This window comes from Panulirus ornatus, chromosome 63, assembly GCF_036320965.1.
Source record: "Panulirus ornatus isolate Po-2019 chromosome 63, ASM3632096v1, whole genome shotgun sequence".
NCBI classification, from domain to species: domain Eukaryota; kingdom Metazoa; phylum Arthropoda; class Malacostraca; order Decapoda; family Palinuridae; genus Panulirus; species Panulirus ornatus.
This window is the reverse complement of record NC_092286.1, coordinates 17,930,964-17,958,463: the sequence shown is the minus strand read 5'-3', so window position 1 is coordinate 17,958,463 and position 27,500 is coordinate 17,930,964. Positions and strand designations below refer to the sequence as shown.

The following is a 27,500-nucleotide window of genomic DNA, read 5'->3' as shown; positions in this document are numbered from 1 at the left end:
GCTAAAGAGCAACCAGTTAAGGTAAGGGATCATCAGACGTGATATACTGCCACAAGTCGGTCATGAAATAACAGGTTAAGTAAACAAGCTGCGAGTGACCCACACTATCAGACAAGATACACATCCTCCACCTGTTGTAAATATTGACCAGGTGAGACTAAGTGCCGGAACGTGGACGAACATCAAGTTCGAGGGGTAACTTAGCGTGCTGGCCTACCTTAAAGCGGTCATCGCTGGTGTAGGTGAAGATGCCCACGGTTAGGATATGTAGATCTCGTTGGCGGATCCACGAGACCTGAGGAGAGAAGAGATCAGGGGTCAATACAGAGATACCTGAAGCTCATATCTTTGTGTATAACATACCCGAAAAGATAATAACCTACTGATATGCTATCAACAGATGACAACAACACAGTCTGCAACTCACATCTTTCTTATCCAGGTTGACGACTTTACAGGGGAGCTTGGCCTTCTGGCCGACCACCGCCGTCACATTGCGGACGATGTCTTCAGCGAAGTATGCGGTGTTGGTGTTAGGGCGTCCCCAAGTGATCTGATGCTGTGCCGAGCTGCCCGGGTTCTGGCGTCCTGTGGGGATACAACACAAACTTCTGTGACGGTCGAACAATTTGGAGGATTCTGGGGTTTGTGGAGAACCCAGCTGGCCTAACACTGTTCCTCTCTGGTTATCACCTCTTAACCTCACTTGTTAACAAGGATCCCGATTCAGACCTTACTGACGTTAGAAAAATGATACTATGTCAAAAGAAGACCGGGACTTGTATTCTAAGAATCACATACTTCGAGAAATTCTTTCTGAAGAAATAGCGATATACATATGTCCGATCAAAGCATCTCTCTCTCTCTCTCTCTCTCTCTCTCTCTCTCTCTCTCTCTCTCTCTCTCTCTCTCTCTCTCTCTCTCTCTCTCTCTCTCCCCCTTTCTTTTAAGGGGATGGTTAAAGGAAAGGAAAAAAAGAGGTTAAACAAGGGAAATGATAGTTTGAGATAGAAGAGAAGATCACAGTGTGTACAGGTGTATGGTGTAAGTCCCTTGATGATTGTAGGCGATATTCCAGAAGCTTGTTATTGGTACCTTATCTATATATCCCTGGTAGATCAAAGGGTGTGTATGTATTTGTGTTGTAGCCTTGTGTTTTGAAGGGAGACTCACTAAGCTAAGCTAAGCACTGTTCATTGTGTACACTGATGGATGAGTGGAGTCTCTGTAAGTGCTTTGAGGCTTCGAAGGAACCAGGATGTTCTCTCTCTCTCTCTCTCTCTCTCTCTCTCTCTCTCTCTCTCTCTCTCTCTCTCTCTCTCTCTCTCTTAGCAGCGAGCCAAAATCTTGACACCTTACGCCAGAGAATTATTCATCTTGTAATTCTTGTTCGAAAAATACATGTGTTTGAAGCCTAAGACAAAGAAAGCGTAAGAAAAGAGGGAGAGATGAAGAGTGCATTTTGGGGTAAGCTGGGTAAGAGCTATGGCAGTGCTTATGTAAGGGACAGAAATGTGGGAATAGGAGATCCGAGTGCAGTGATGAATGATGCAGCAATTGAGGGTATACCGGAGAGCCATGGGGTCCCTAGTGTAAATGAAAATAGGTAAAAGACAGAAGGGAGCAATAAGACAATATCTACACGACCCAGGCAGAAGCAGTGAGAGGATATCCACACAACCCAGGCAAGAATAGGAAGACAGTATCTACGCAGCCTACCAGGAGCAGTGAGACAGTATATATGTAACCCAATTAGGAGCAATGAGACAGTATATATGTAACCCAAGCAGGAGCAGTGAGACAGTACATATGTAACCCAAGCAGGAGCAGTGAGACAGTATATATGTAACCCGAGCAGGAGCAGTGAGACAGTATATATGCAAACCAAGCAGGAGCAGTGAGACAGTATATATGTAACCCAAGCAGGAGCAGTGAGACAGTATCTATGTAACCCAAGCAGGAGCAGTGAGACTGTATATATGTAACCCAAGCAGGGGCAGTGAAACAGTATATATATATAACCCAAGCAGGAGCAGTGAGACAGTATATATGTAACCCAAGCAGGAGCAGTGAGACAGTATATATGTAACCCACGCAAGAACAGTGAGACAGTATATATGTAACCCAAGCAGGAGCAGTGAGACAGTATCTATGTAACCCAAGCAGGAGCAGTGAGACAGCATATATGTAACCCAAGCAGAAGCAGTGAGACAGTATATATGTAACCCAAGCAGGAGCAGTGAGACAGTATCTATGTAACCCAAGCAGGAGCAGTGAGACAGTATCTGTGTAACCCTAGCAGGAGACAGCATCCACACGGTTGAAATAGGAACAGTGAGACAGCAGAAACGCAGTTTAGACAGGCCCTGTGAGACAGTATCTACACACTTCAGGCATTAACAGTGAAACAATATTTATATAGTTCAGGTATGAGCAATGAGGCAGTGTCTAAGCCGGCAGGAACAGTGAGACAATATCCACACAGTTCATACAAGAACAATAAAACAGTACCTACACAACGCTGGTAGAAGTGAGACAGTATCCACACAGTTCAGACAGGATCAATGAGACAGTATCTCCTCAGTTCAGGCAAAAACAGTGTAACAAACTCTGCACAACTCAGGCAGGCGTAGTGAGACAGTATTTACACAGATTAGAAAGGAGCAATTGGACAGTATCTACGCAGGGCAGGTAGGAACAGTGAGAAAAAGTCTAGATAGATAGGCAGGAATAGCGCACCAGACCTGCAAGAGAAATAGGACACAGTAAGTCCTCTCCGTCCTGACAAGTGGCATTACCTCAAGACTGCCTCCAGACCCAGACTCTAAACACTTAAAGTTAATATATTCAGAGCCTCAAATGTTCAACAGTTTGAGGCGTTGCAGTGAGAAGCATTTAACACATTTAGAAGTACGTGAATTCAAGTCTGGGTAATGAGAAATTTACCGTAATTACACAAGTGATTAGATTTTGGTTATCAATCATTTCAGCGCTTGTTAATGAACACGTCTCCATAAGGGCGTCACCTCTATTATCGCCTCGTTAAGAGGACGAGACGCCACCAAGTTTTACCATATTGAATTAATTGGAGTCGCTGAGGGCGAGCGTTAAGCAGCTTTAGAACTTCAGCTCTTTATTGATAATTGATTTTCTCCTGAGGTTGTCATCGATGGCTTTTGGCCTCCGGCTTTGGAATTTGGCTAACTGGAAGAGACAAAGGTAAACGCTTTCTTTTCATCTTTTTTTCTCTCTCTTTGAAATGGATTGTCAGAATAGGTCTTTGAAAACAGGATGGCTGTCGCAGGTCGTCTGACAGGCCTTGGATCTCATGAATAAGTGTCAGGATGACACTGACAAAATGAATGGTTCGAACCTCATACCTTTTCCGTGGTAGCTGGGCAGTTCGAATCCTTGCTGCTACAGGGCGTTATATGTTCTATGAAAGCGAATGTTTATATACACTGCATTTTGTGTTCATATAACTCCACGTTGAATGTGAGTTCGATAAAATTGCTAACTGCTGGGTAATGTGAGCCTGACGGGATTTGACCGGTCTAGACCAACATGAGACGAAGGGTATTCGATTACTAGTAATTGATTTTGTTATTTTCCTATTATTGGCCGCATAGCCGTGTGAGCCGGGGTTCCAGGTACCAGGCAAGTGGTACGTGGTTCGAATCCTTGCTCTTGGAGGGCGTTTCGTGTTCTGTGAAGGTGAGCGTTAATTACGTCTGTGTACAGTCTTACAGTCATATCTCCTCTTTAGGTCTGGTTTTCATCACTGCTCTTTTTGCGTCCTTGCTTACCCCATTATCAGATTCAAGCATTATATGATTACTTTTTCCAGCAGGTGTATTTAATATATATATATATATATATATATATATACATATATATATATATATATATATATATATATATATATATATATATATATATATATATAAAGAGAAGAGAGTGTAAAAGCTTTGCGGAATATGAAAGTCGGCAAGGCAGCGAGTTTGAATGGCATTGCAGTGGAATTTATTAAAAAAGGGGGTGACTGTTGTTGACTGGTTGGTAAGGATATTCAATGTATGTATGACTCATGGTGAGGTGCCTGCGGATTGGCAGAATGCATGCATAGTGCCACTGTACAAAGGCAAAGGGGATAAAGGTGAGTGCTCAAATTACAGAGGTATAAATTTCTTGAGTATTCCTGGTAAATTATATGGGAGGGTATTGATTGAGAGGGTGAAGGCATGTACAGAGCATCAGACTGGGGAAGAGAAGTGTGGTTTCAGAAGTGGTAGAGTATGTGTGGATCAGGTGTTTGCTTTGAGGAATATATGTGAGAAATACTTAGAAAAGCAAATGGATTTGTATGTAGCATTTATGCATCTGGAGAAGGCATATAATAGAGTTGATAGAGATGCTCTGTGGAAGGTATTAAGAATATATGGTGTGGGAGGCAAGTTGTTGGAAGCAGTGAAAAGTTTTTCTCGAGGATGTAAGGCATGTATACGAGTAGGAAGAGAGGAAAGTGATTGGTTCTCAGTGAACGTCGGTTTGTGGCAGGGGTGTGTGATATCTCCATGGTTGTTTAATTTGTTTGTGGATGGGGTTGTTAGGGTGGTGAATGCAAGTGGTGAATGTTTTGGAAAGAGGGGCAAGTATGCAGTCTGTTGTGGATGAGAGAGCTTGGGAAGTGAGTCTGTCATTGTTCGCTGATGATACAGCGATGGTGGCTGATTCGGTGGAGAAACTGCAGAAGCTGGTGACTGAGTAAAGTGTGTAAAAGAAGAAAGCTGAGAGTAAATGTGAATAAGAGCAAGGTTATTAGGTACAATAGGGTTGAGGAACAAGTCAATTGGGAGGTACGTTTAAATGGAGAAAAACTGGAGGAAGTGAAGTGTTTTAGATATCTAGGAGTGGATTTGGCAGAGGATGGAACCATGGAAGTGGAAGTGAGTCAAAGGGTGGGGGAGCGGGCGAAAGTTCTGGGAGCGTAGAAAAATGTGTAGAAGGCGAGAACATTATCTCGTAAAGCAAAAATGGGTTTGTTTGAAGTAATAGTCGTTCCAACAATGTTTTGTGGTTGCAAGGCGTGGGCTATAGATAGGTTGTGCGGAGGAGGGTGGATGTATTGGAAATGAGATGTTTGAGGACAATATGTGGTGTGAGGTGGTTTGATCGAGTAAGTAATGAAAGGGTTAGAGTGATGTGTGGAAATAAAAAGAGTGTGGTTGACAGAGCAGAAGAGGGTGTTTTGAAATGGTTTGGTCACATGGAGAGAATGAGTGAGGAAAGTTTGACCAAGAGGATATATGTGTCAGAGATGGGGGGGAACGAGGAGAAGTGGGAGAGCAAATTGGAGGTGGAAGAATGGAGTGAAAAAGATTTTGAGCTATCGGGGCCTGAACATGCAGGAGGGTGAAAGGCGTGTAAGGAATAAAGTGAATTGGAACGATGTGGTATACCGGGGTCGACGTGCTGTCAATGGTTTGAACCAGGGCATGTGAAGCGTCTGGGGTAGACCATGAAAAGTTTTGTGGGCCTGGATGTGGAAAGGGAGCAGTGGTTTTGGTGCATTACACATTACAGCTAGAGACTGAGTGTGAACGAATGTGGCCTTTGTTGTCTAGCGCTACCTCGCATGGGAGAGGGGAGTGGGGTGCCATTCCATTTGTGGCGAGGTGGCGACAGAAATGGATGAAGGCAGCAAGTGTGGATGTGTACACGTGTATATATGTGTATGTATGTGTATGCATATGTATGTATAATTGAAATTTATAAATGCTAGGCTATAATCGCCTAGAGCTCCCGCCTGCCAGGCTGGGGTCCCAGTTTCGATCCTGGCTGTTGAAGGTTTGTATGCTATATGGAAGTGCGTGTTCATATTTACTATATTAGTTTTTATATTTATTTTTCTTTGTCTCTATCTCCCGCGCTAGCGAGGTAGCGCAAGGAAACAGACGAAAGAATGGCCCAACCCACGCACATAACATGTATATACATAAATGCCCACACACGCACATATACATACCTATACATTTAAACGTATACATACATATACTTACACAGACATATACATATATAGTCATGTACATATTCATACATGCTGCCTTCATCCTTTCTCGCCGCCGCCCCGCCACACATGAAATGGCACCCCCCCCCCCCTCCCTCGCGCGCGCGCGCGAGGTAGAGCTAGGAAGAGGCAACAAAGGCCACATTCGTTTACACTCAGTCTCTATTTGTCATGTATAATGCACCGTAACCACATCTCCCTTTCCCCATCCACGCCCTACAAAACTTTCCATGGTTGAACCAAGACGCTTCACATCCCCTGGTTCAAACCATTGACTGCACGTCGACCTCGGTATATCTCATCGCTCCAATTTACTCTATTCCTTGCACGCCTTTCACCCTCCTCTATGTTCAGGCTCCTATCAATCAAAAATCTTTTTTACTCCACCCTTCCACCTCCATACTAGGACGGATCAATCCTATGTACAAACGGAGGCACTGTTTCTTAGAGGCAGACATACATATTTGCGTAGCGTGAGGTTTCCAAGGTGCAACACAAAATATGTTCATTGTGTAATATGGTGGTATTATAGCTCCTTAGAAAATAGACAGGAAAGTTGTGAAGGGTTGTTTCAGAGAGAGAGAGAGAGAGAGAGAGAGAGAGAGAGAGAGAGAGAGAGAGAGAGAGAGAGAGAGAGAGAGAGAGAGAGAGAGAGACATAAATTGGGTTATAGAGGCATTAACCTTTACCAAGTTCCGTCTACCCCACTGAGATATCGTGTCCAAGTCTGATTTCATAGACGAAGTTGAATCCAGACGAGATGCAATCGAGCGAAAGAGATTGGAGCAGATGTGGAGGAAGCGGAGAAATACAATGTTGAGTAATTAGTTTATGAGCGTATTAATATGTGTGTACTTTGTTACCTGTTGAAGAGAGGGCATCGTTAATAAAGAAAAGAATGTAAGAAATTAGACAGAGCCTTAAGGGAGACCACTCTTGATTGGATAACGGGGAGATATTGATCAGCAAACCACTGCAGAGATAGAACGAACAAAGATGAAGCTAAATATGAAGGAAGCATAGCGGGAGGGAAGCGAAAAGAGGCGAGCTAGGAGATGAGGCCCAAGTGCCGAACCGTGTCAAAACCTCCTGCTGTATCGAGGGCTGCTACATACGATTCTCCAAAATCTTTCGGAGGTGATGACTAGACAGTAGTGAGACAAGAGAGGATGTCACCAGTGGATCTAGCCTTACATAAGCCATACTGACAAGAATCAGGGAGAGGACTGTGAGATTCAAAATATTTGAGGGTATGAGAGTTGGGAATGGGTTCAAAGATTTTGATATCAGTAGAATTTATAGAAGCAGGACAATATCTGGAGGGGTTAGAACAGTTCCCTCACACCGGGATCAGATGGACCAGTGCATGCTTCCATAAAGAATGGAAAAGTTTTGTTATTTTAAGCGGAAGCATAACAGACGAGCAAGCACAGGCGCAAGTTCGGAAGCATAACAGACGAGCAAGCACAGGCGCAAGTTCGGAAGAATATTGTTTCATTTCACGGGTAGGGATGCCATCTGGTCCTTAAACGCATTTCTAACATTAGCCGATAAACAGATTGCCTCCCTCACTGTCCTCCTACGGTGGGACTTTGACGAAAGGTTTGGGATGCTGGCAACTCCCGAGTCCTTCTCACATGGAGATTTCTTCAGTTTATCTCCTGATAAAAAAACTATTCTCATTAAGACTTTCCTTTACTACATCACTTCCTAATTACTTTACGTTTACTCGGTAGATAGATTTAAGGACTCTTATGTTTCCTTGTGTTTAAGTGTGTGTGTGTGTGTGTGTGTGTGTGTGTGTGTGTGTGTGTGTGTGTGTGTGTGTGTGTTTCTGTGAGTGTGTGAGTGTGTGTGTGTGTGTGTTTGTGTGTGTGTGTGTGTGTGTGTGTGTGTGTGTGTGTGTGTGTGTGTGTGTGTGTGTGTGTGTTGTGGGTGTGTATGTGTGTGTGTATGTGTGTGTGTGTGTGTGTGTGTGTGTGTGTGTGTGTGTGTGTGTGTGTGTGTGTGTGTGTGTGTGTGTGTGTGTGTGATGGATCTATATTATCGAAATAGCTTTGTGGTGATCATCCACATCAATGCTGGAGAGGAATGCTGGTGAAAGTGGTGGTGTCAGGATGCAGGAGGAGCGAGATCAGGAGAGCTGTCGAACTCGTCTCTTAAGTTGATGAGGAAAAAGGGCAAATCTTACGTCTTTGGCCCCAAACGCTTAGCTCTCCCTGACCCAGACTTCAGATGTTTGTTTCGAGGTTACGATTCGTGTTTTAAGCCATGAATCATATGCAATCGTTGAAAACATGAAATACTTTCTTCTTTCAAACTTTCCCCGAGTCAGAACATGAAAATCCATAAGGCAAACACATTATAGCCAGGATTATGACGAAGTATTGAGAGGTTTCACTCTCCACAAACAGTCACTCAGTCATTGGCGGGAGACAATTAGCTAATGGCATGTTATTGGTAGGATATGTTGAGTATCGTCAGTTTTCTCGTTTCTTTTTCTTAGTTGAACCTCAGTAGCGTATATCACCTCTCTCTCTCTCTCTCTCTCTCTCTCTCTCTCTCTCTCTCTCTCTCTCTCTCTCTCTCTCTCTCTCTCTCTCTCTCTCTCTCTCTCTCTCTCTCTCTCTCTCTCTCGTCTGCCATCCTACCCTTTATATGTAACACTGATATCCATTAAACGTATCCTCCGTACAATGACCCTCCTGCTCAGTGCATTTGCCTGTCCACCCCATCACCCCATCTCACACGGCCTCTCAAGCCGACACTATCCTCCCCTGCACCACAACCTGTCCAGCCGACACTGCCCTCTCTTGTGTATCCCACCGTTAGCCGACCTTCCATCCCACAGACCTCAGGGGAGCCATCTCGGATCAGTACCCATAAACACCATGGAACTGCTGCCCGCTGTAATAACTTATCAAAGCCGCCATCACAGCATAGTTCAGGCTTGCCTCAAGCGGTGGAGGTTGTTGGCGAACTCGCGGTAATATCGTTGTGTTATTGTTAAGAGAGGTAAGCGTGTTGCCATATATATATATATATATATATATATATATATATATATATATATATATATATATAAGTGTGTGTGGCGGGGTGGCAAGGAGAATGGATGAAGGCAGCAAGTATGAATATGTACGTGTGTATATGTCTGCGCATGCATATGTATGTATACGTTGAAATGTATAGGTATGTATATGTGCATGTGTGGGCGTGTATGTATATACATGTGTATTACGTATTTGCAGTCCAGAGTTTATTGATGATGAGTTTGAGAAGATATATTCTATTGGATCTAAGTTAAAGTACCCTAGATCTTTCATTGATAAATTCCTTAAGTTAGCAAATAAATCACGTTATAGAGTTGAGCCCAAACCTCCCATTAACACCAAGAATCTTTTAGTTCTCCCTTTTAAGAATAATTTTACTTTACTTCCCATGTTGCTTAAATCCTTTCATGTAAATGTTGCCTTCAGCAACAATAACACTATAAAGAATATCTTAATCAGGAACTCACCAGAAAATTCTCTTGGATGCATTTATAAAGTGCCATGTATAAATTGTGATAAGTTTTATATTGGGCAGACTGGTTAGACTTAAGCAATTAAAATGTAGTATAAGAACAGAACAAGAATCAAATGCCTTCTTTAATCACGTTGAAAACTATGATCATTGTACTGACTGGAGTAATGCCATCTCAGTTATCAACTCTAATTCCAGTACCACGACAAGGGTCTTATCATTGCATAATAAATCAGCTTAGGACAAGCATACCTATGTCGTATTGAAAATCTTCAGCCGGTATATGATGTTCTGATATCTTTCACAACGAGATCCAAACAGAGCCTAACACCTCCTGCTTATAGATGCCTAACATCTAGGACAATAGGATACAAAACGCTTTACTATATCTCTTTTATTAGAAGACCTTTGCATCTAATGGCTGTGCTGTTTAGCTGCAGAGCAATAAAGAGATTTCTATGCTGCTAAATGCGAGTTGTGTTATGAGGACTGCTTTGAACTCAAGTGTCATTATCAGTGTTTGTTTAGTCTGGTTCTAATTACTAAATTTTCATTTTCTCTTCCTTTAGAATGCGTTTGCTTGGTCGTTAAACTTCGTTTAAGCCTGGAAAGACTCGTTAATTGTTATCTGATTGATAGAGACTAGTGAGCTGCCCATACAAGGACGACGGACGGCTCGACAGTCTAAATCAAGATATTCTGGCCATATCCACAGAGGTATTTATTCCCTGTGAAACTGTTGGCTTCATTTACCGGATCTGTGACAACCGGAACCGTGTGCCCAGCTGAGCAGACTGGGCCAAACGCTGAGCTAATGTGCAGACGAGGCGCTGCATGGGCCCCGTGCTTCACTTTTATTACTTGTAAATTCAGGGGTGACACAGTAAATTCCCTTCAGACTCATTAAGCTGAGCCCATTAAACGTTGGTTATTTTGCATTTTTCTTTCTCTAGTCTTATACTTATTCGCTGTCTCCCGCGTTTGTGAGGTAGCGCAAGGAAACAGAAGAAAGAATCGCCCAACCCATCCACATACACATATGTTTACATAAACGCCCATACACGCTCATACACATACCTATAGATTTTAACGTATACACAACCATACACAGACAAATACTTATATAAACATATACACACTCATACACACTTATTCCCGTCGCCACCCCGCCACACATGAAACGACAACCCCTTCCCCTTACTCGTGAACTCTCTCTCTCTCTCTCTCTCTCTCTCTCTCTCTCTCTCTGATAAAGTCCCCACTATTTCCTCCTTGTTTCCAGGTTTCTCAGCCGTGCTTACGTATGTACCTCCTGGCTACACAATTTCAATTTCAGTGAAACCATCACTATTCATCCCCTTTCTGTTTCTTTTGTACATCCACTGATAACCCTCATTTCTTTTAACAGAGAAACTACTTTTGGCATGTCTATAGCCTCTACTTCTGTTGTAGTCATTTCTCTTTCCCCACCGTTTCCTCTTGGTCTACAATATGATCTTCATCCTCTCTAGAAATCAATAACTGTTTACGACAATCAGCTTCTTGCTTCACTAAGCTTTCATTTTTCCGAAATCTCTTTTGCCCATATCACGTGATCCCTGAACGCCCTGCACTTAATTAAACCTCCCATTTAACGGACCATATATCTCCCCGATTCTTCCGTCACTAACGGAGCATATCACACTCTCTTTAAAGCTTCACTTGATAATTCCCTGTGTTCCTCTGTTTCAGTGTCCCCCAGTCCTTTGTTCCCCTACGTGAGGTGCAGTGCTGTGCTTCTGTTCATCGATGTGTGCTAATGTATGTGTGTGTGTGTGTGTGTGTGTGTGTGTGTGTGTGTGTGTGTGTGTGTGTGTGTGTGTGTGTGTGTGTGTGCGTGTGTGTGTGTGTTTCATTTCATATGATTGCTAATTCAGTATTCATCAGTTTCTTGCTGATGTTCTCAACTTGTTTCATGATTCTCTTATACTATAGCTCAGGTAAATTACCAATAAGGTGGCCAAAGGTCACAGCGGGGGTAAACCAAACTCAAAGTAGCAACAGGAGTAAACATCTTTTTTAAGTTATACAGTAACACAACACAATGTTTTCTGATAAGTGTCACATTCTCAGGTTTGAGGACAGTACGGTATGGTCTAGGTTTATTTGTAAAAATCGCAAATCAAGGGAAAACTCATTGACCAATGAGGGATTGAATTCGTTAGGCAGCAGCTACTCCCTTGTCTGACAAATGAAAGCTGGCCGCGTCACGTCAGCTGGGCGCACTGTTGCGAGATCTCAGGTCAGACCTTGAGCACTAGGTAACAAAAGAAGATCGTCAGTCCGCAGGTGCTCAACGTCTGACCTGCCCCAGCGAGAGCGAGACGAGAACTGGTGATGTCACCCAGCAGCACGCCTGGCTGACCTGAGGCCGCCAGCTTTAATTAGTATGACAAGGAAGTAGTAGCCTAACACATTCATCCCTCATTGATCAATCATTTTTTCCTACTTGTGTATGAATCGCAGGGCTGACTGTGGACCGAGTGCTATAACCAAGGTTCGAACCTATGCTGGCTCAACCCCGGGCGGCCGGTGAGTGTGTCATGGTCAGCAACGCTAACCGATACACCACGGAGCTTCATAAGAGCCATAATGAGAAGCATATTCTACTTTTGGCCTTGTGTAGGGCGTGAACAGCTTGCTGAATATATCCTTGTCCACGAATCTTAATATTTGCCAGCAGACGTTTCGTTTCCTTGACTGTTCTCTTATAATGGGACTCTGGCGACTTTTTAAGGACTATGTCGATTCACAAATTTCTCTCATGCACAGATTCTTGCAGCTTAATTCCTGCTTGATGATACTCACATCTACGATTCAATTCACTACAACTAATCCTAATTACTGTACATTTACTTGAGATGACCTTCATTCACTATGTATTAGACCAGGAGTTTGTTTGAATACCCTTGCAAATTGAGGCAGTCCTCGTTTCTCGCTTTCCTAATTTTCTTTGCATAATCTGCAAACATACTCAGGTAGGGGGCCGCCTTACCTTCAAGCATTCATTTACATCCATCAAGAAGAGTAATAGTCCCAGAACAGAGCTCTGTGGCACTCCAATGGCGATCGTAACCCATTTCAAGAATGTTCCCCTGACACGAGATCTTTGTTCCCTTCCGTTAAGATAATCTTCCATTCATAGGAGTTTCCCCCTTACTTCTCTGCCTGGTGATCCAGCCTCTTAATCAGCCTCCCTTGCAGTGCAGCGTGTGTGTAATTATCTACCCACACTATAAGGTAAGGGAGTCTTACACACGTGTAGCTCCCAGCTCTAGACGATTCTTACACTATCACACAACTCTTAACCTTACGTAGGTTGTCAACCGTTATTGTATTCACAGTCAGTTCACCCTATTCGTTCACTACCCTAATACAATAAAGGTACTTCTTTACATCCTTTCTATCAAATTTCTTCTTTTATTTTCGTGTTATGGCCTCTTGTTGTTCTACGTATGTATGTTATGGGGTGAGAGTTCTACTCTCGTGTTACTCTGTCTCTTAGACTTGTATATATGAACCATGTCTTCACACACACACACACACACACACACACACACACACACACACACACACACACACACACATACACACACACCTCAATATAAGCCAGGCACCAATTTGTCGACTAAGCCCGATGGGACAACACTTGGCTTCGGTGTGGGCTGAGTACCGGGCTTACGGTTCAGATTTTTGCTTTATCCGATTATACCACAAAAAAAAAGCCGCTAATATCCTTGTCAAACCTTTTCACGATATCGACTTTGTAATTCTTTCTCTCTTCCGTGTTCTTTACTGCTTCAATTCTCACGTCTGAGCTGATTCACAGGGAGGAAAACACTGTTCCATCTGGCTGTAATAAACCTCTAGCTCGGCTGGTCCAGCGCTCATCCATATTCACCAGCACAGGCAGGCGTGAGCTTCGCCACTTACGGTACGCTTCCTGATTTATCCCTCTAATCAAACCCTCTCAATACTCCGGCTCCAGTGTGCTCATCATCTCACGCGGACGCTTAATATCATCCCTCGTTATTTCCAGGTCGAACTTTTTAGCTGTTTTCCTGTTCTGTCTTACCTGTATTGTCTTTCTTTTCGTGTTCTCCCTTTTTTCTTCGTGTCAACCGTGCTGACACCTCTCTCTCTCTCTCTCTCTCTCTCTCTCTCTCTCTCTCTCTCTCTCTCTCTCTCTCTCTCTCTCTCTCTCTCTCTCTCTCTCTCTCTCTCTCTCTCTCTCTCTCTCTCTCTCTCTCTCTCTCTCTCTCTCTCTCTCTCTCTCTCTCTCTCTCTCTCTCTCTCTCTCTCTCTCTCTCTCTCTCTCTCTCTCTCTCTCTCTCTCTCTCTCTCTCTCTTCTCTCTCTCTCTCTCTCTCTCTAACCACATAAACTGAAGTGACGTGCGACAGCAGTTATCATAGCGGTGTACTGAATAGCAAGACGCGGTGTGTGTGTGTGTGTGTGTGTGTGTGTGTGTCTTTGTATGTGTGTGTGTGTGTGTGTGTGTGTGCGTGTGTCTGTGTGTGTGTGTGTGTGTCTGTGTGTGTGTGTGAGTGTGAGGCCGGGATTGCTTTAAATGACTACAGTTAGTATAGCACAAACTGTCAACAATCAGTTTAAGATTACGATACAGCAGTTAATATATGAGTGAGCGGTTGCAGACATTTTATAAGAATATGACGACAATTAGTATTATTTATTCATTTATTATACTTTGTCGCTGTCTCCCGCGTTAGCAAGGTAGCGCAAGGTAACAGAAGAAAGAATGGCCCAACCCACCCACATAGACATGTATATACACACACGTCCACACACACACATATGCATACCTATACACTCTTCTCTGTCCTCCAAAACATTCTCCCTAACCCTCTCACTTTGCACACCACCTCGACCAAAACACCCTATATCTGCCACTCTATCATCAAACACATTCAACAAACCTTCAAACTACTCACTCCATATCCTCACTTTACCAATACTTGTTTTTACCTCCCCATGAGCCCCTTCACCGATGTTCCCATTTGTTCTCTTGTCTCACGCACTTTATATACCTCCTTCCAAAACATCTTTTTATCCTCCCTAAAATTTGATGAAACTCTGTCACCCCCATTTCTCATTTGCCCTCTTTTTCACCTCTTCCACCTTTCTCTTGACCTCCTACCAATTTTTTTTATACATCTCACAGTCATTCGCACTATTTCCCTACAAGAGTCATCCAAACGCCTCTCTCTTCTCTTTCACTAACGATCTTACCTCTTCATCCCACCACTCACTGCTCTTTCTAATCTGCCCACATCCCACCTTTCTCATGTCATAAGCATCTTTTGCGCAAGCCATCACTACTTTCATAGATACATCCCATTCCTTCCCCACTCCCCTTACTTCCTTTGCTTTCACCTTTTTCCATTCTGTACTCAGTCTCTCCTGGTACTTCCTTTCACGTCTCCATCCCAAGCTCACTTACTCTCACCACTCTCTTCACCCCAACATGTTCTCTTCTTTCCTGAAAACCTTTACAAATCTTCACCTTCGCCTCCACAAGATAATGATCAGACATCCCTCCAACTGCCCCTCTCAGCACATTAACATCCAAAAGTCTCTCTTTCACGCGCTTACCAATTAACACGCAATCCAGTAACGCTCTCTGGTCATCTCTCCTACTTACATACGTATACTTATGTATATCTCTGATTTTATACCAGGTATTCCCAATCACCAGTCCTTTTTCAGCACACAAATCTATAAGCTCTTCACCATTTCCATTTACAACATTGAACACTAAATATACCCTCAACTGCCAAATTACACACCTTTGCATTCAAATCACCCACCACTATAACCCGGTTTCGTGCATCAAAGTTGCTAACACACTCACTCAGCTGCTCCCAAAACACTTGCCTCTCATGATCCTTCTTCTCATGACGAGGTGCATAAGCACCAATAATCACCCATCTCTCTCCGTTACTTTCAGTTTTACCATACCAACCTTAAGTTTACTTTCTTACACTCTATCACGTACTCCCACAACTCCTGCTTCAGGCGTAGTGCTACTCCCCCCTGTGACCTTGTCCTCTCACCAACCTGTGACTTTACTCCCAAGACATTTCGAAACCACTCTTCCCTTTACCCTTGAGCTTCGTTTCACTTATACTTGATCGCCATTTCCTGCATTGGCGAGATAGAGCCAGGAAACAGACGAAGAACGACCCATCCTCTCATATACACATATATATTCTTAAACGCCTATAATCGTACTTATACATACACATACATATACACATCAATATAAACACAAATACATATACATACGCATACACAGACATACACATATATACACACGTGAATATATATATTTGCTTGCCTTCATCAATTCCTGGCGCTACTCCGCCCCACATGATATAGCATCGGTGTCCAGCGCTTCAGCGAGGTAGCGCCAGGAAAACAGACAGAAAAGGCCACATTCGTTCACACTCAGTTTCTGAAGGAGAAATTTGAGCTAGTAAATCAGTTTCGATTCACGTCATCTGGTAATCATTTGAAATCAAACGATGTATTCGGTCATGTTGCATTCAGCCAATCATTACCAACCTGTCAAGTGCATCTCCGCTTTGATAAAAAAAAAATGAGCATAGGTTAGAACACGGAAATGTTATTCAGAAGCCTGGTAATAATCATGATTCAAAGATCTCTCTCTCTCTCTCTCTCTCTCTCTCTCTCTCTCTCTCTCTCTCTCTCTCTCTCTCTCTCTCTCTCTCTGTATATATATATATATATATATATATATTTTTTTTTTTTTTTCATACTATTCGCTATTTCCCGCGATAGCGAGGTAGCGTTAAGAACAGAGGACTGGGCCTTTGAGGGAATACCCTCACCTGGACCTCTTCTCTGTTCCTTCTTTTGGAAAAAAAAAAAATTAAAAAAAAGAGAGGGGAGGATTTCCAGCCCCCCGCTCCCTTCCCTTTTAGTCGCCTTCTACGACACGCAGGGAATACGTGGGAAGTATTCATTCTCCCCTATCCCCAGGGAATTTAATATATATATATATATATATGTATATATATATATATATATATATATATATATATATATATATATATATATATACTAGTATATTACATGCAGACGTGCAGCACTGAGTAAACACGCTGGAAAGATAAACACAAAAGCTCCAAACTTTCCAATGTATTTCAAGCCATTTTCAAGGATAAACAGTCAACATGACCAAGGGATTATATACAAGACCCGCCTTTACCAGACCTGAGGAAACAAGGAACAGTTGATCTGAGAAACATGGAAAGGTTGACCGGAAATTCACATGACCCGGCTCTTTACTTGGCAAAGGACCTCAAGTCGGCCACTGCTTTTTTAGCTTTGCCACATTTCCACAAAGATTTCATTAAGATATTATCTAATCTATATATACGTTCATTCATGTTTATTGTGTTGTTAACTTTGGTAAGAGAGGATTCCACAGTAAGCCTCTCTGTAAGTGACAAACAAGGATAAACACTTTTTAACTCCACCTCTGTTCATTGGATGTGCATAATCTTCTACGTATTAGAATAACTGCTTTTGATTCTGGCTTTGTCCTTACTGAATATTTATACTGTTGCATCCTCTCCTTTAAAGATTTTTCCACTTAGCCGATATACATTTTATAGACTATACATATTTGAAGGAATAGTGATTCCAACAATGTTATATGGTTGTGAGGCGTGGGCTATGGTTAGAGTTGTGCGGAGGAGGGTGGATGTGCTGGAAATGAGATGTTTGAGGACAATATGTGGTGTGAGGTGGTTTGAACGAATAACTAATGAAAGGGTAAAAGAGATGTTTGGTGATAAAAAGAGTGGTTGAGAGAGCAGAAGAGGATGTATTGAAATAGTTTGGTCACTTGGAGAGAATGAGTCAGGAAAGATTGGCAAAGAAGATATATGTATCAAAGGTGGAGGGAACGCGGAGAAGTGGGAGACCAAATTGGAGGTAGAAGGATGGAGAGAGAATGATCTGAGCGATCGGGACCTGAACAAACAGGAGTTTGAGAGGCATGCAAGGAATAGAGTGATATAAAACGATGTGATATACCGGAGTCGACGTGCTGTCAGTGGATTGAACCAGGGCATGTGCGGCGTCTGGGCCTAGCTGTGGAAAGGGAGCTGTGGTTTTAGTGCATTACACGTGACAGCTAGAGATTGAATGGCCTTTGTTGTCTTTTCCTAGCGCTATCTCGCGCGTGAGCAGGGGGAGGGGGGTGCCATTTCATATGTGGCGGGGTAGCGACGAGAATGGATGAAGGTAGCAAGTATGAATATGTACATGTATATATATGTACATGTCTGTGTGTGTATATATATGAATACGTTGAAATGTATAGGTATATATATATATATATATATATATATATATATATATATGTATATCCCAACACATCCACCCTCCTCCGCACAGCCCTATCTATAGCCCATGCCTCGTAAACATATAACATAAAACATGCCTCTCCCCAGGACGTGTCCACATTATAACCCCTGAACCTTCTCCCCAGGACGTGTCCAGGTTATTGCCGCTGATCCTTCTCCCCCGAGCCCAAGTGATAGCTCAGTGTTATTCTTTTTCTCTGAAGTTCAACTACCATTTATCAGTTTCAGAATAAATGACGAAATATAATCTTACCCACTTTCTCTCCTTGGCGGTTTGTTCCGCGAACACTGACAGAACACATCCTCGTAATAAATCGGCTTAGGCTTGATCAGCCTCATATTCGGTGTGGAAGCAATGGATTAAAAATGTTCTCCAAGAAAACCAGAAATTCTCCAAGTGACTGTACCGAATTCTTTTCGATGTCGACCTCCGCTGGACCTCCTTTATGTCTCATTTGCAATGAAACATTAGCTAACAGCAAAAAGTCCCATTTTGATGGGAATTCTTCCCAGAAAGCACAGTATTTTTGCTGAAGATGCTAGAGAGTAAGCTGCTGAGAAACTGAAGCGCCAAAAAGAGTAGGGTAAGGTAAGGACTTGTTTATGAAATTGGTAAGATGAGCAAGTAGCATAACTTTTGCCAGGTGACAACTGGAGCAGTCATGAAGCGAAGGAAGCCGTTCACAGACGGTGAATCCATAAAAGATTATTATAAATGTTAAAACAAATGTAAAATGTTTTGAAAATAGAAAGATGATATCGTTCAGGAACAAACACAATGCCGTCGTCTGCGGAGACTGTGACGAAGAGAACCATAGTAATATCCATAGATCTCACCAGTGAACATAGTAAGGGCAGTAACTCACCCTGGGGCTCTATTCCATTATTAGGCCTGAACCACAGATAACTTCGTGAGCTTCTAAAATTTCTAAAACGGGTCTACTCTTGCACACAATGAGCATGATGGCTTTGCAAGGCAGTAATGCTTGCACGTTTCTCCGACCTGGTTGGAAGAGGGGCAGACGTGGATACAGCAAACACGTTACAAATATACAGAGCTTACAGATCTACGGTGGTTACAGACCTTTCACTTCATGGTGCACATCAAACTTTACCCGACCTTCAATGAATATCACAAGCCAAAGCTAGCACTGTTTGCCATAGAGCTTGGCACACGTTCGCTCGGTCATTTCCCATCAACGAAGCCAAAACCAGGAGCGATAAGATACGAGCGTGACCACGGTGGTCACGATAAAATAATAAAGAAAAAAAAGTTTTTTCTGGGAATGCGGATTTCTTCTGGCGAACCTTTCCAGGAACTCAAGAAAGGGAAAAGGCGACTTAGTCACTTGTGGTGGAACTCCACGAAGCCGACACTCTCGCACACAACGTTGCAGCATTTACGGGAGTGGGCCGGGCAGATCTGGAACTTGAATTAGCTGCTTTGCGAGAAATGGACACGATGACTCCAACATTTTGAGACTTGCTGATGGAATTTAAAGATCTAGAAAAGCAGAAATTACCTTAGCATTTTTCCACAGTTGGACTGAATTGCTTGATCTTAAAAACTGAGATCACATTATATGTTAAGAGTGAAAATCATTATCAGACGCCTTCACAAACATGAAGAGGTGTTTATTTGGCATATATATATATATATATATATATATATATATATATATATATATATATATATATATATATATATATATACATATATATATATATATATATATATATATATATATATATATATATATATATATATATATATATATATATATATATATATATACATATATATATATATATATATATATATATATATATATATATATATATAGATAATCTCTCACCCCAACTCTCATTTGCCCTTTTTTTCACCTCTTGCACCTTTCTCTTGACCTCCTGTCTCTTTCTTTTATATTTCTCCCACTCAATTGCATTTTTTCCCTGCAAAAATCGTCCAAATGCCTCTCTCTTCTCTTTCACTAATAATCTTACTTCTTCATCCCACCACTCACTACCCTTTCTAAACAGCCCACCTCCCACTCTTCTCATGCCACAAGCATCTTTTGCGCAATCCATCACTGATTCCCTAAATACATCCCATTCCTCCCCCACTCCCCTTACTTCCATTGTTCTCACCTTTTTCCATTCTGTACACAGTCTCTCCTGGTACTTCCCCACACAGGTCTCCTTCCCAAGCTCACTTACTCTCACCACCTTCTTCACCCCAACATTCACTCCTCTTTTCTGAAAACCCATACTAATCTTCACCTTAGCCTCCACAAGATAATGATCAAACATCCCTCCAGTTGCACCTCTCAGCACATTAACATCCAAAAGTCTCTCTTTCGCACGCCTGTCAATTAACACGTAATCCAATAACGCTCTCTGGCCATCTCTCCTACTTACATAAGTATACTTATGTATATCTCGCTTTTTAAACCAGGTATTCCCAATCATCAGTCCTTTTTCAGCACATAAATCTACAAGCTCTTCACCATTTCCATTTACAACACTGAACACCCCAGTAAATTTATCAGTAAATTTTAGGGAGAATAAAAAGATGTTCTGGAAGGAGGTAAATAGGGTGCGTAAGACAAGGGAGCAAATGGGAACTTCAGTGAAGGGCGTAAATGGGGAGGTGATAACAAGTAGTGGTGATGTGAGAAGGAGATGGAATGAGTATTTTGAAGGTTTGTTGAACGTGTCTGATGACAGAGTGGCAGATATAGGGTGTTTTGGTCGAGGTGGTGTGCAAAGTGAGAGGGTTAGGGAAAATGATTTGGTAAACAGAGAAGAGGTAGTAAAAGCTTTGCGGAAGATGAAAGCCGGCAAGGCAGCAGGCTTGGATGGTATTGCAGTGGAATTTATTAAAAAAGGGGGTGACTGTATTGTTGACTGGTTGGTAAGGTTATTTAATGTATGTATGACTCATGGTGAGGTGCCTGAGGATTGGCGGAATGCGTGCATAGTGCCATTGTACAAAGGCAAAGGGGATAAGAGTGAGTGCTCAAATTACAGAGGTATAAGTTTGTTGAGTATTCCTGGTAAATTATATGGGAGGGTATTGATTGAGAGGGTGAAGGCATGTACAGAGCATCAGATTGGGGAAGAGCAGTGCGGTTTCAGAAGTGGTAGAGGATGTGTGGATCAGGTGTTTGCTTTGAAGAATGTATGTGAGAAATACTTAGAAAAGCAAATGGATTTGTATGTAGCATTTATGGATCTGGAGAAGGCATATGATAGAGTTGATAGAGATGCTCTGTGGAAGGTATTAAGAATATATGGTGTGGGAGGCAAGTTGTTAGAAGCAGTGAAAAGTTTTTATCGAGGATGTAAGGCATGTGTACGTGTAGGAAGAGAGGAAAGTGATTGGTTCTCAGTGAATGTAGGTTTGCGGCAGGGGTGTGTGATGTCTCCATGGTTGTTTAATTTGTTTATGGATGGGGTTGTTAGGGAGGTAAATGCAAGAGTCCTGGAAAGAGGGGCAAGTATGAAGTCTGTTGGGGATGAGAGAGCTTGGGAAGTGAGTCAGTTGTTGTTCGCTGATGATACAGCGCTGGTGGCTGATTCATGTGAGAAACTGCAGAAGCTGGTGACTGAGTTTGGTAAAGTGTGTGGAAGAAGAAAGTTAAGAGTAAATGTGAATAAGAGCAAGGTTATTAGGTACAGTAGGGTTGAGGGTCAAGTCAATTGGGAGGTGAGTTTGAATGGAGAAAAACTGGAGGAAGTGAAGTGTTTTAGATATCTGGGAGTGGATCTGTCAGCGGATGGAACCATGGAAGCGGAAGTGGATCATAGGGTGGGGGAGGGGGCGAAAATTTTGGGAGCCTTGAAAAATGTGTGGAAGTCGAGAACATTATCTCGGAAAGCAAAAATGGGTACGTTTGAAGGAATAGTGGTTCCAACAATGTTGTATGGTTGCGAGGCGTGGGCTATGGATAGAGTTGTGCGCAGGAGGATGGATGTGCTGGAAATGAGATGTTTGAGGACAATGTGTGGTGTGAGGTGGTTTGATCGAGTAAGTAACGTAAGGGTAAGAGAGATGTGTGGAAATAAAAAGAGCGTGGTTGAGAGAGCAGAAGAGGGTGTTTTGAAATGGTTCGGGCACATGGAGAGAATGAGTGAGGAAAGATTGACCAAGAGGATATATGTGTCGGAGGTGGAGGGAACGAGGAGAAGAGGGAGACCAAATTGGAGGTGGAAAGATGGAGTGAAAAAGATTTTGTGTGATCGGGGCCTGAACATGCAGGAGGGTGAAAGGAGGGCAAGGAATAGAGTGAATTGGAGCGATGTGGTATACAGGGGTTGACGTGCTGTCAGTGGATTGAATCAAGGCATGTGAAGCGTCTGGGGTAAACCATGGAAAGCTGTGTAGGTATGTATATTTGCGTGTGTGGACGTGTGTATGTGCATGTGTATGGGGGGGGGGGGGTTGGGCCATTTCTTTCGTCTGTTTCCTTGCGCTACCTCGCAAACGCGGGAGACAGCGACAAAGTATAAAAAAAAAAAAAAAAAAAAAAATATATATAGATATGTATATATATATATATATATATATATATATATATATATATATATATATATATATATATATATATATATATATATATATGTATATATATATTTTTTATTTTTTTTATTATACTTTGTCGCTGTCTCCCGCGTTTGCGAGGTAGCGCAAGGAAACAGACGAAAGAAATGACCCAACCCCCCCCCCCCTACACATGTATATACATACGTCCGCACACGCAAATATACATACCTACAACGGCTTTCCATGGTTTACCCCAGACGCTTCACATGCCTTGATTCAATCCACTGACAGCACGTCAACCCCGGTATACCACATCGATCCAATTCACTCTATTCCTTGACCTCCTTTCACCCTCCTGCATGTTCAGGCCCCGATCACACAAAATCTTTTTCACTCCATCTTTCCACCTCCAATTTGGTCTCCCTCTTCTCCTCGTTCCCTCCACCTCCGACACATATATCCTCTTGGTCAATCTTTCCTCACTCATTCTCTCCATGTGCCCAAACCACTTCAACACACCCTCTTCTGCTCTCTCAACCACGCTCTTTTTATTTCCACACATCTCTCTTACCCTTACGTTACTCACTCGATCAAACCACCTCACACCACACATTGTCCTCAAACATCTCATTTCCAGCACATCCATCCTCCTGCGCACAACTCTATCCATAGCCCACGCCTCGCAACCATACAACATTGTTGGAACCACTATTCCTTCAAACATACCCATTTTTGCTTTCCGAGATAATGTTCTCGACTTCCACACATTCTTCAAGGCCCCCAGAATTTTTGCCCCCTCCCCCACCCTATGATCCACTTCCGCTTCCATGGTTCCATCCGCTGCCAGATCCACTCCCAGATATCTAAAACACTTCACTTCCTCCAGTTTTTCTCCATTCAAACTCACCTCCCAATTGACTTGACCCTCAACCCTACTGTACCTAATAACCTTGCTCTTATTCACATTTACTCTTAATTTATATATATATATATATATATATATATATATATATATATATATATATATATATATATATATATATATATATAAATATATTCTTTTTCTTTCTTTCAAACTATTCGCCATTTCCCGCATTAGCGAGGTAGCGTTAAGAACAGAGGACTGGGCCTTGAGGGAATACCCTCACCTGGCCCAATTCTCTGTTCCTTCTTTTGGAAAATTAAAAAAAAAACGAGAGGGGAGGATTTCCAGCCCCCCGCTCCCTCCCCTTTTAGTCGCCTTCTACGACACGCAGGGAATACGTGGGAAGTATTCTCTCTCCCCTATCCCCAGGGATATATATATATATATATATATATATATATATATATATATATATATATATATATATATATATATATATATATATATATATATATATATATATATATATATATATATATATATTTATGTATATATATATATATATGCCAAATTACAGAGGTATAAGTTTGTTGAGTATTCCTGGTAAATTATATGGGAGGGTATTGATTGAGAGGGGTAAAGGCATGTACAGAGCATCAGATTGGAGAAGAGCAGTGTGGTTTCAGAAGTGGTAGAGGATGTGTGGATCAGGTGTTTGCTTTGAAGAATGTATGTGAGAAATATTTAGGAAAGCAAATGGATTTGTATGCAGCATTTATGGATATGGAGAAGGCATATGATAGAGTTGATAGAGATGCTCTGTGGAAGGTATTAAGAATATATGGTGTGGGAGACAAGTTGTTAGAAGCAGTGAAAAGTTTTTATCGAGGATGTAAGGCATGTGTAGGAAGAGAGGAAAGTGATTGGTTCTCAGTGAATGTAGGTTTGCGGCAGGGGTGTGTGATGTCTCCATGATTGTTTAATTTGTTTATGGATGGGGTTGTTAGGGAGGTGAATGCAAGAGTTTTGGAAAGAGGGGCAAGTATGAAGTCTGTTGGGGATGAGAGAGCTTGGGAAGTGAGTCAGTTGTTGTTCGCTGATGATACAGCGCTGGTGGCTGATTCATGTGAGAAACTGCAAAAGCTGGTGACTGAGTTTCGTGAAGTGTGTGAAAGAAGAAAGTTAGGAGTAAATGTGAATAAGAGCAAGGTTATTAGGTACAGTAGGGTTGAGGGTCAAGTCAATTGGGAGGTAAGTTTGAATGGAGAAAAGCTGGAGGAAGTGAAGTGTTTTAGATATCTGGGAGTGGATCTGGCAGCGGATGAAACCATGGAAGCGGAAGTGAATCATAGGGTGGGGGAGAGGGCGATAAATAAATGGGAGCCTTGAAGAATGTTTGGAAGTCGAGCACATTATCTGGGAAAGCAAAAATGCCTAAATTTGAATGAATAGTGGTTCCAACAATGTTGTATGGCTGCGAGGCGTGGGCTATGGATAGAGTTGTGCGCAGGAGGGTGGATGTGCTGGAAATGAGATGTTTGAGGACAATATGTGGTGTGATGTGGTTTGATCGAGTAAGTAATGTAAGGGTAAAAGAGATGTGTGGAAATAAAAAGAGTGTGGTTAAGAGAGCAGAAGAGGGTGTTTTGAAATGGTTTGGTCACATGGAGAGAATGAGTGAGGAAACATTGACCAAGAGGATATATATGTCGGGGGTGGAGGGAACGAGGAGAAGTGGGAGACCAAACTGGAGGTGGAAAGATGGAGTGAAAAAGATTTTGAGTTATCGTGGACTGAACATGCAGGAGTGTGAAGGGCGTGCAAGGAATAGAATGAATTGGAACGATGTGGCATACCGGGGTCGACGTGCTGTCAATGGATTGAACCAGGGCATTTGAAGCGTCTGGGGTAAACCATGGAAAGTTCTGTGGGGCGTGGATGTGAAAAGGGAGCTGTAGTTTTGGTGCATTATTACATGACAGCTAGAGATTGAGTGTGAACGAATGGGGCCTTTGTGTTTTTTCTTAGCGCTACCTCGCACACATGAGGGGGGAGGGGTTTGTTATTCCATGTGTGGCGAGGTGGCGATGGGAATAAATAAAGGCAGACAGTATGAATTATGTACATGTGTATATATGTATACGTCTGTGTGTGTATATATATATACATGTGTATATGGGTGGGTTGGGCCATTCTTTCGTCTGTTTCCTTGCGCTACCTCGCTAACGCGGGAGACAGCGACAAAGCAAAATGTAATAAATAAAAAACAATAATATATATATATATATATATATATATATATATATATATATATATATATATATATATATATATATATATATATATATATATATTTATATATATATGAGTGTGTTAGTGGTTTTGATGCACGAGACCGGGTTATAGTGATGGATGATTTGAATGCAAAGGTGAGTAATGTGGCAGTTGAGGGAATAATTGGTATACATAGGGTGTTCAGTGTTGTAAATGGAAATGGTGAAGAGCTTGTAGATTTATGTGCTGAAAATGGACTGATGATTGGGAATACCTGAATTAAAAAGCGAGATATACATAAGTATACGTATGTAAGTAGGAGAGATGGCCAGAGAGCGTTATTGGATTACGTGTTAATTGACAGACGCGCGAAAGAGAGACTTTTGGATGTTAATGTGCTGAGAGGTGCAACTGGGGGGATGTCTGATCATTATCTTGTGGAGGCTAAGGTGAATATTTGTATTGGTTTTCAGAAAAGAAGAGTGAATGTTGGGGTGAAGAGGGTGGTGAGAGTAAGTGAGCTTGGGAAGGAGACTTGTGTGAGGAAGTACCAGGAGAGACTGAGTACAGAATGGAAAAAGGTGAGAACAATGGAAGTAAGGGGAGTTGGGAAGGAATGGGATGTATCTAGGGAATCAGTGATGGATTGCGCAAAAGATGCTTGTGGCATGAGAAGAGTGGGAGGTGGGTTGATTAGAAAGGGTAGTGAGTGGTGGGATGAAGAAGTAAGATTATTAGTGAAAGAGAAGAGAGAGGCATTTGGACGATTTTTGCAGGGAAAAAATGAAATTGAGTGGGAGATGTATAAAAGAAAGAGACAGGAGGTCAAGAGAAAGGTGCAAGAGGTGAAAAAGAGGGCAAATGAGAGTTGGGGTGAGAGAGCATCATTAAATTTTAGGGAGAATAAAAAGATGTTCTGGAAGGAGGTAAATAAAGTGCGTAAGACAAGGGAGCAAATGGGAACTTCAGTGAAGGGCGCAAATGGGGAGGTGATAACAAGTAGTGATGATGCGAGAAGGAGATGAAGTGAGTATTTTGAAGGTTTGTTGAATGTGTTTGATGATAGAGTGGCAGATATAGGGTGTTTTGGTCGAGGTGGTGTGCAAAGTGAGAGGGTTAGGAAAAATGATTTGGTAAACAGAGAAGAGGTAGTGGGAGCTTTGCGAAAGATGAAAGCCGGCAAGGCAGCAGGTTTGGATGGTATTGCAGTGGAATTTATTAAAAAAGGGGGTGACTGTATTATTGACTGGTTGGTAAGGTTATTTAATGTATGTATGACTCATGGTGAGGTGCCTGAGGATTGGCGGAATGCGTGCATAGTGCCATTGTACAACGGCAAAGGGGATAAGAGTGAGTGCTCAAATTACAGAGGTATAAGTTTGTTGAGTATTCCTGGTAAATTATATGGGAGGGTATTGACTGAGAGGGTGAAGGCATGTACAGAGCATCAGATTGGGGAAGAGCAGTGTGGTTTCAGAAGTGGTAGAGGATGTGTGGATCAGGTGTTTGATTTGAAGAATGTATGTGAGAAATACTTAGAAAAGCAAATGGATTTGTATGTAGCATTTATGGATCTGAAGAAGGCATATGATAGAGTTCATAGAGATGCTCTGTGGAAGGTATTAAGAATATATGGTGTGGGAGGCAAGTTGTTAGAAGCAGTGAAACGTTTTTATCGAGGATGTAAGGTATGTTTACGTGTAGGAAGAGAGGAAAGTGATTGGTTCTCAGTGAATGTAGGTTTGCGGCAAGGGTGTGTGATGTCTCC

General features: G+C 42.2%; 1 protein-coding gene across 1 annotated transcript in view; it reads right to left on the bottom strand.

Moving 5' to 3' along the window:
- Window positions 1-27,500, bottom strand: part of LOC139745864 (kin of IRRE-like protein 1) — a 118,887-nt gene that overhangs the window by 37,474 nt on the left and 53,913 nt on the right. The window contains exons 2-3 of the mRNA XM_071656498.1: window positions 428-588; window positions 218-295 (exon numbers count right to left, since the gene is read on the bottom strand). Coding sequence (XP_071512599.1) covers window positions 218-295; window positions 428-588 — 239 coding nt within the window. The remainder of the gene's footprint in view (window positions 1-217; window positions 296-427; window positions 589-27,500) is intronic.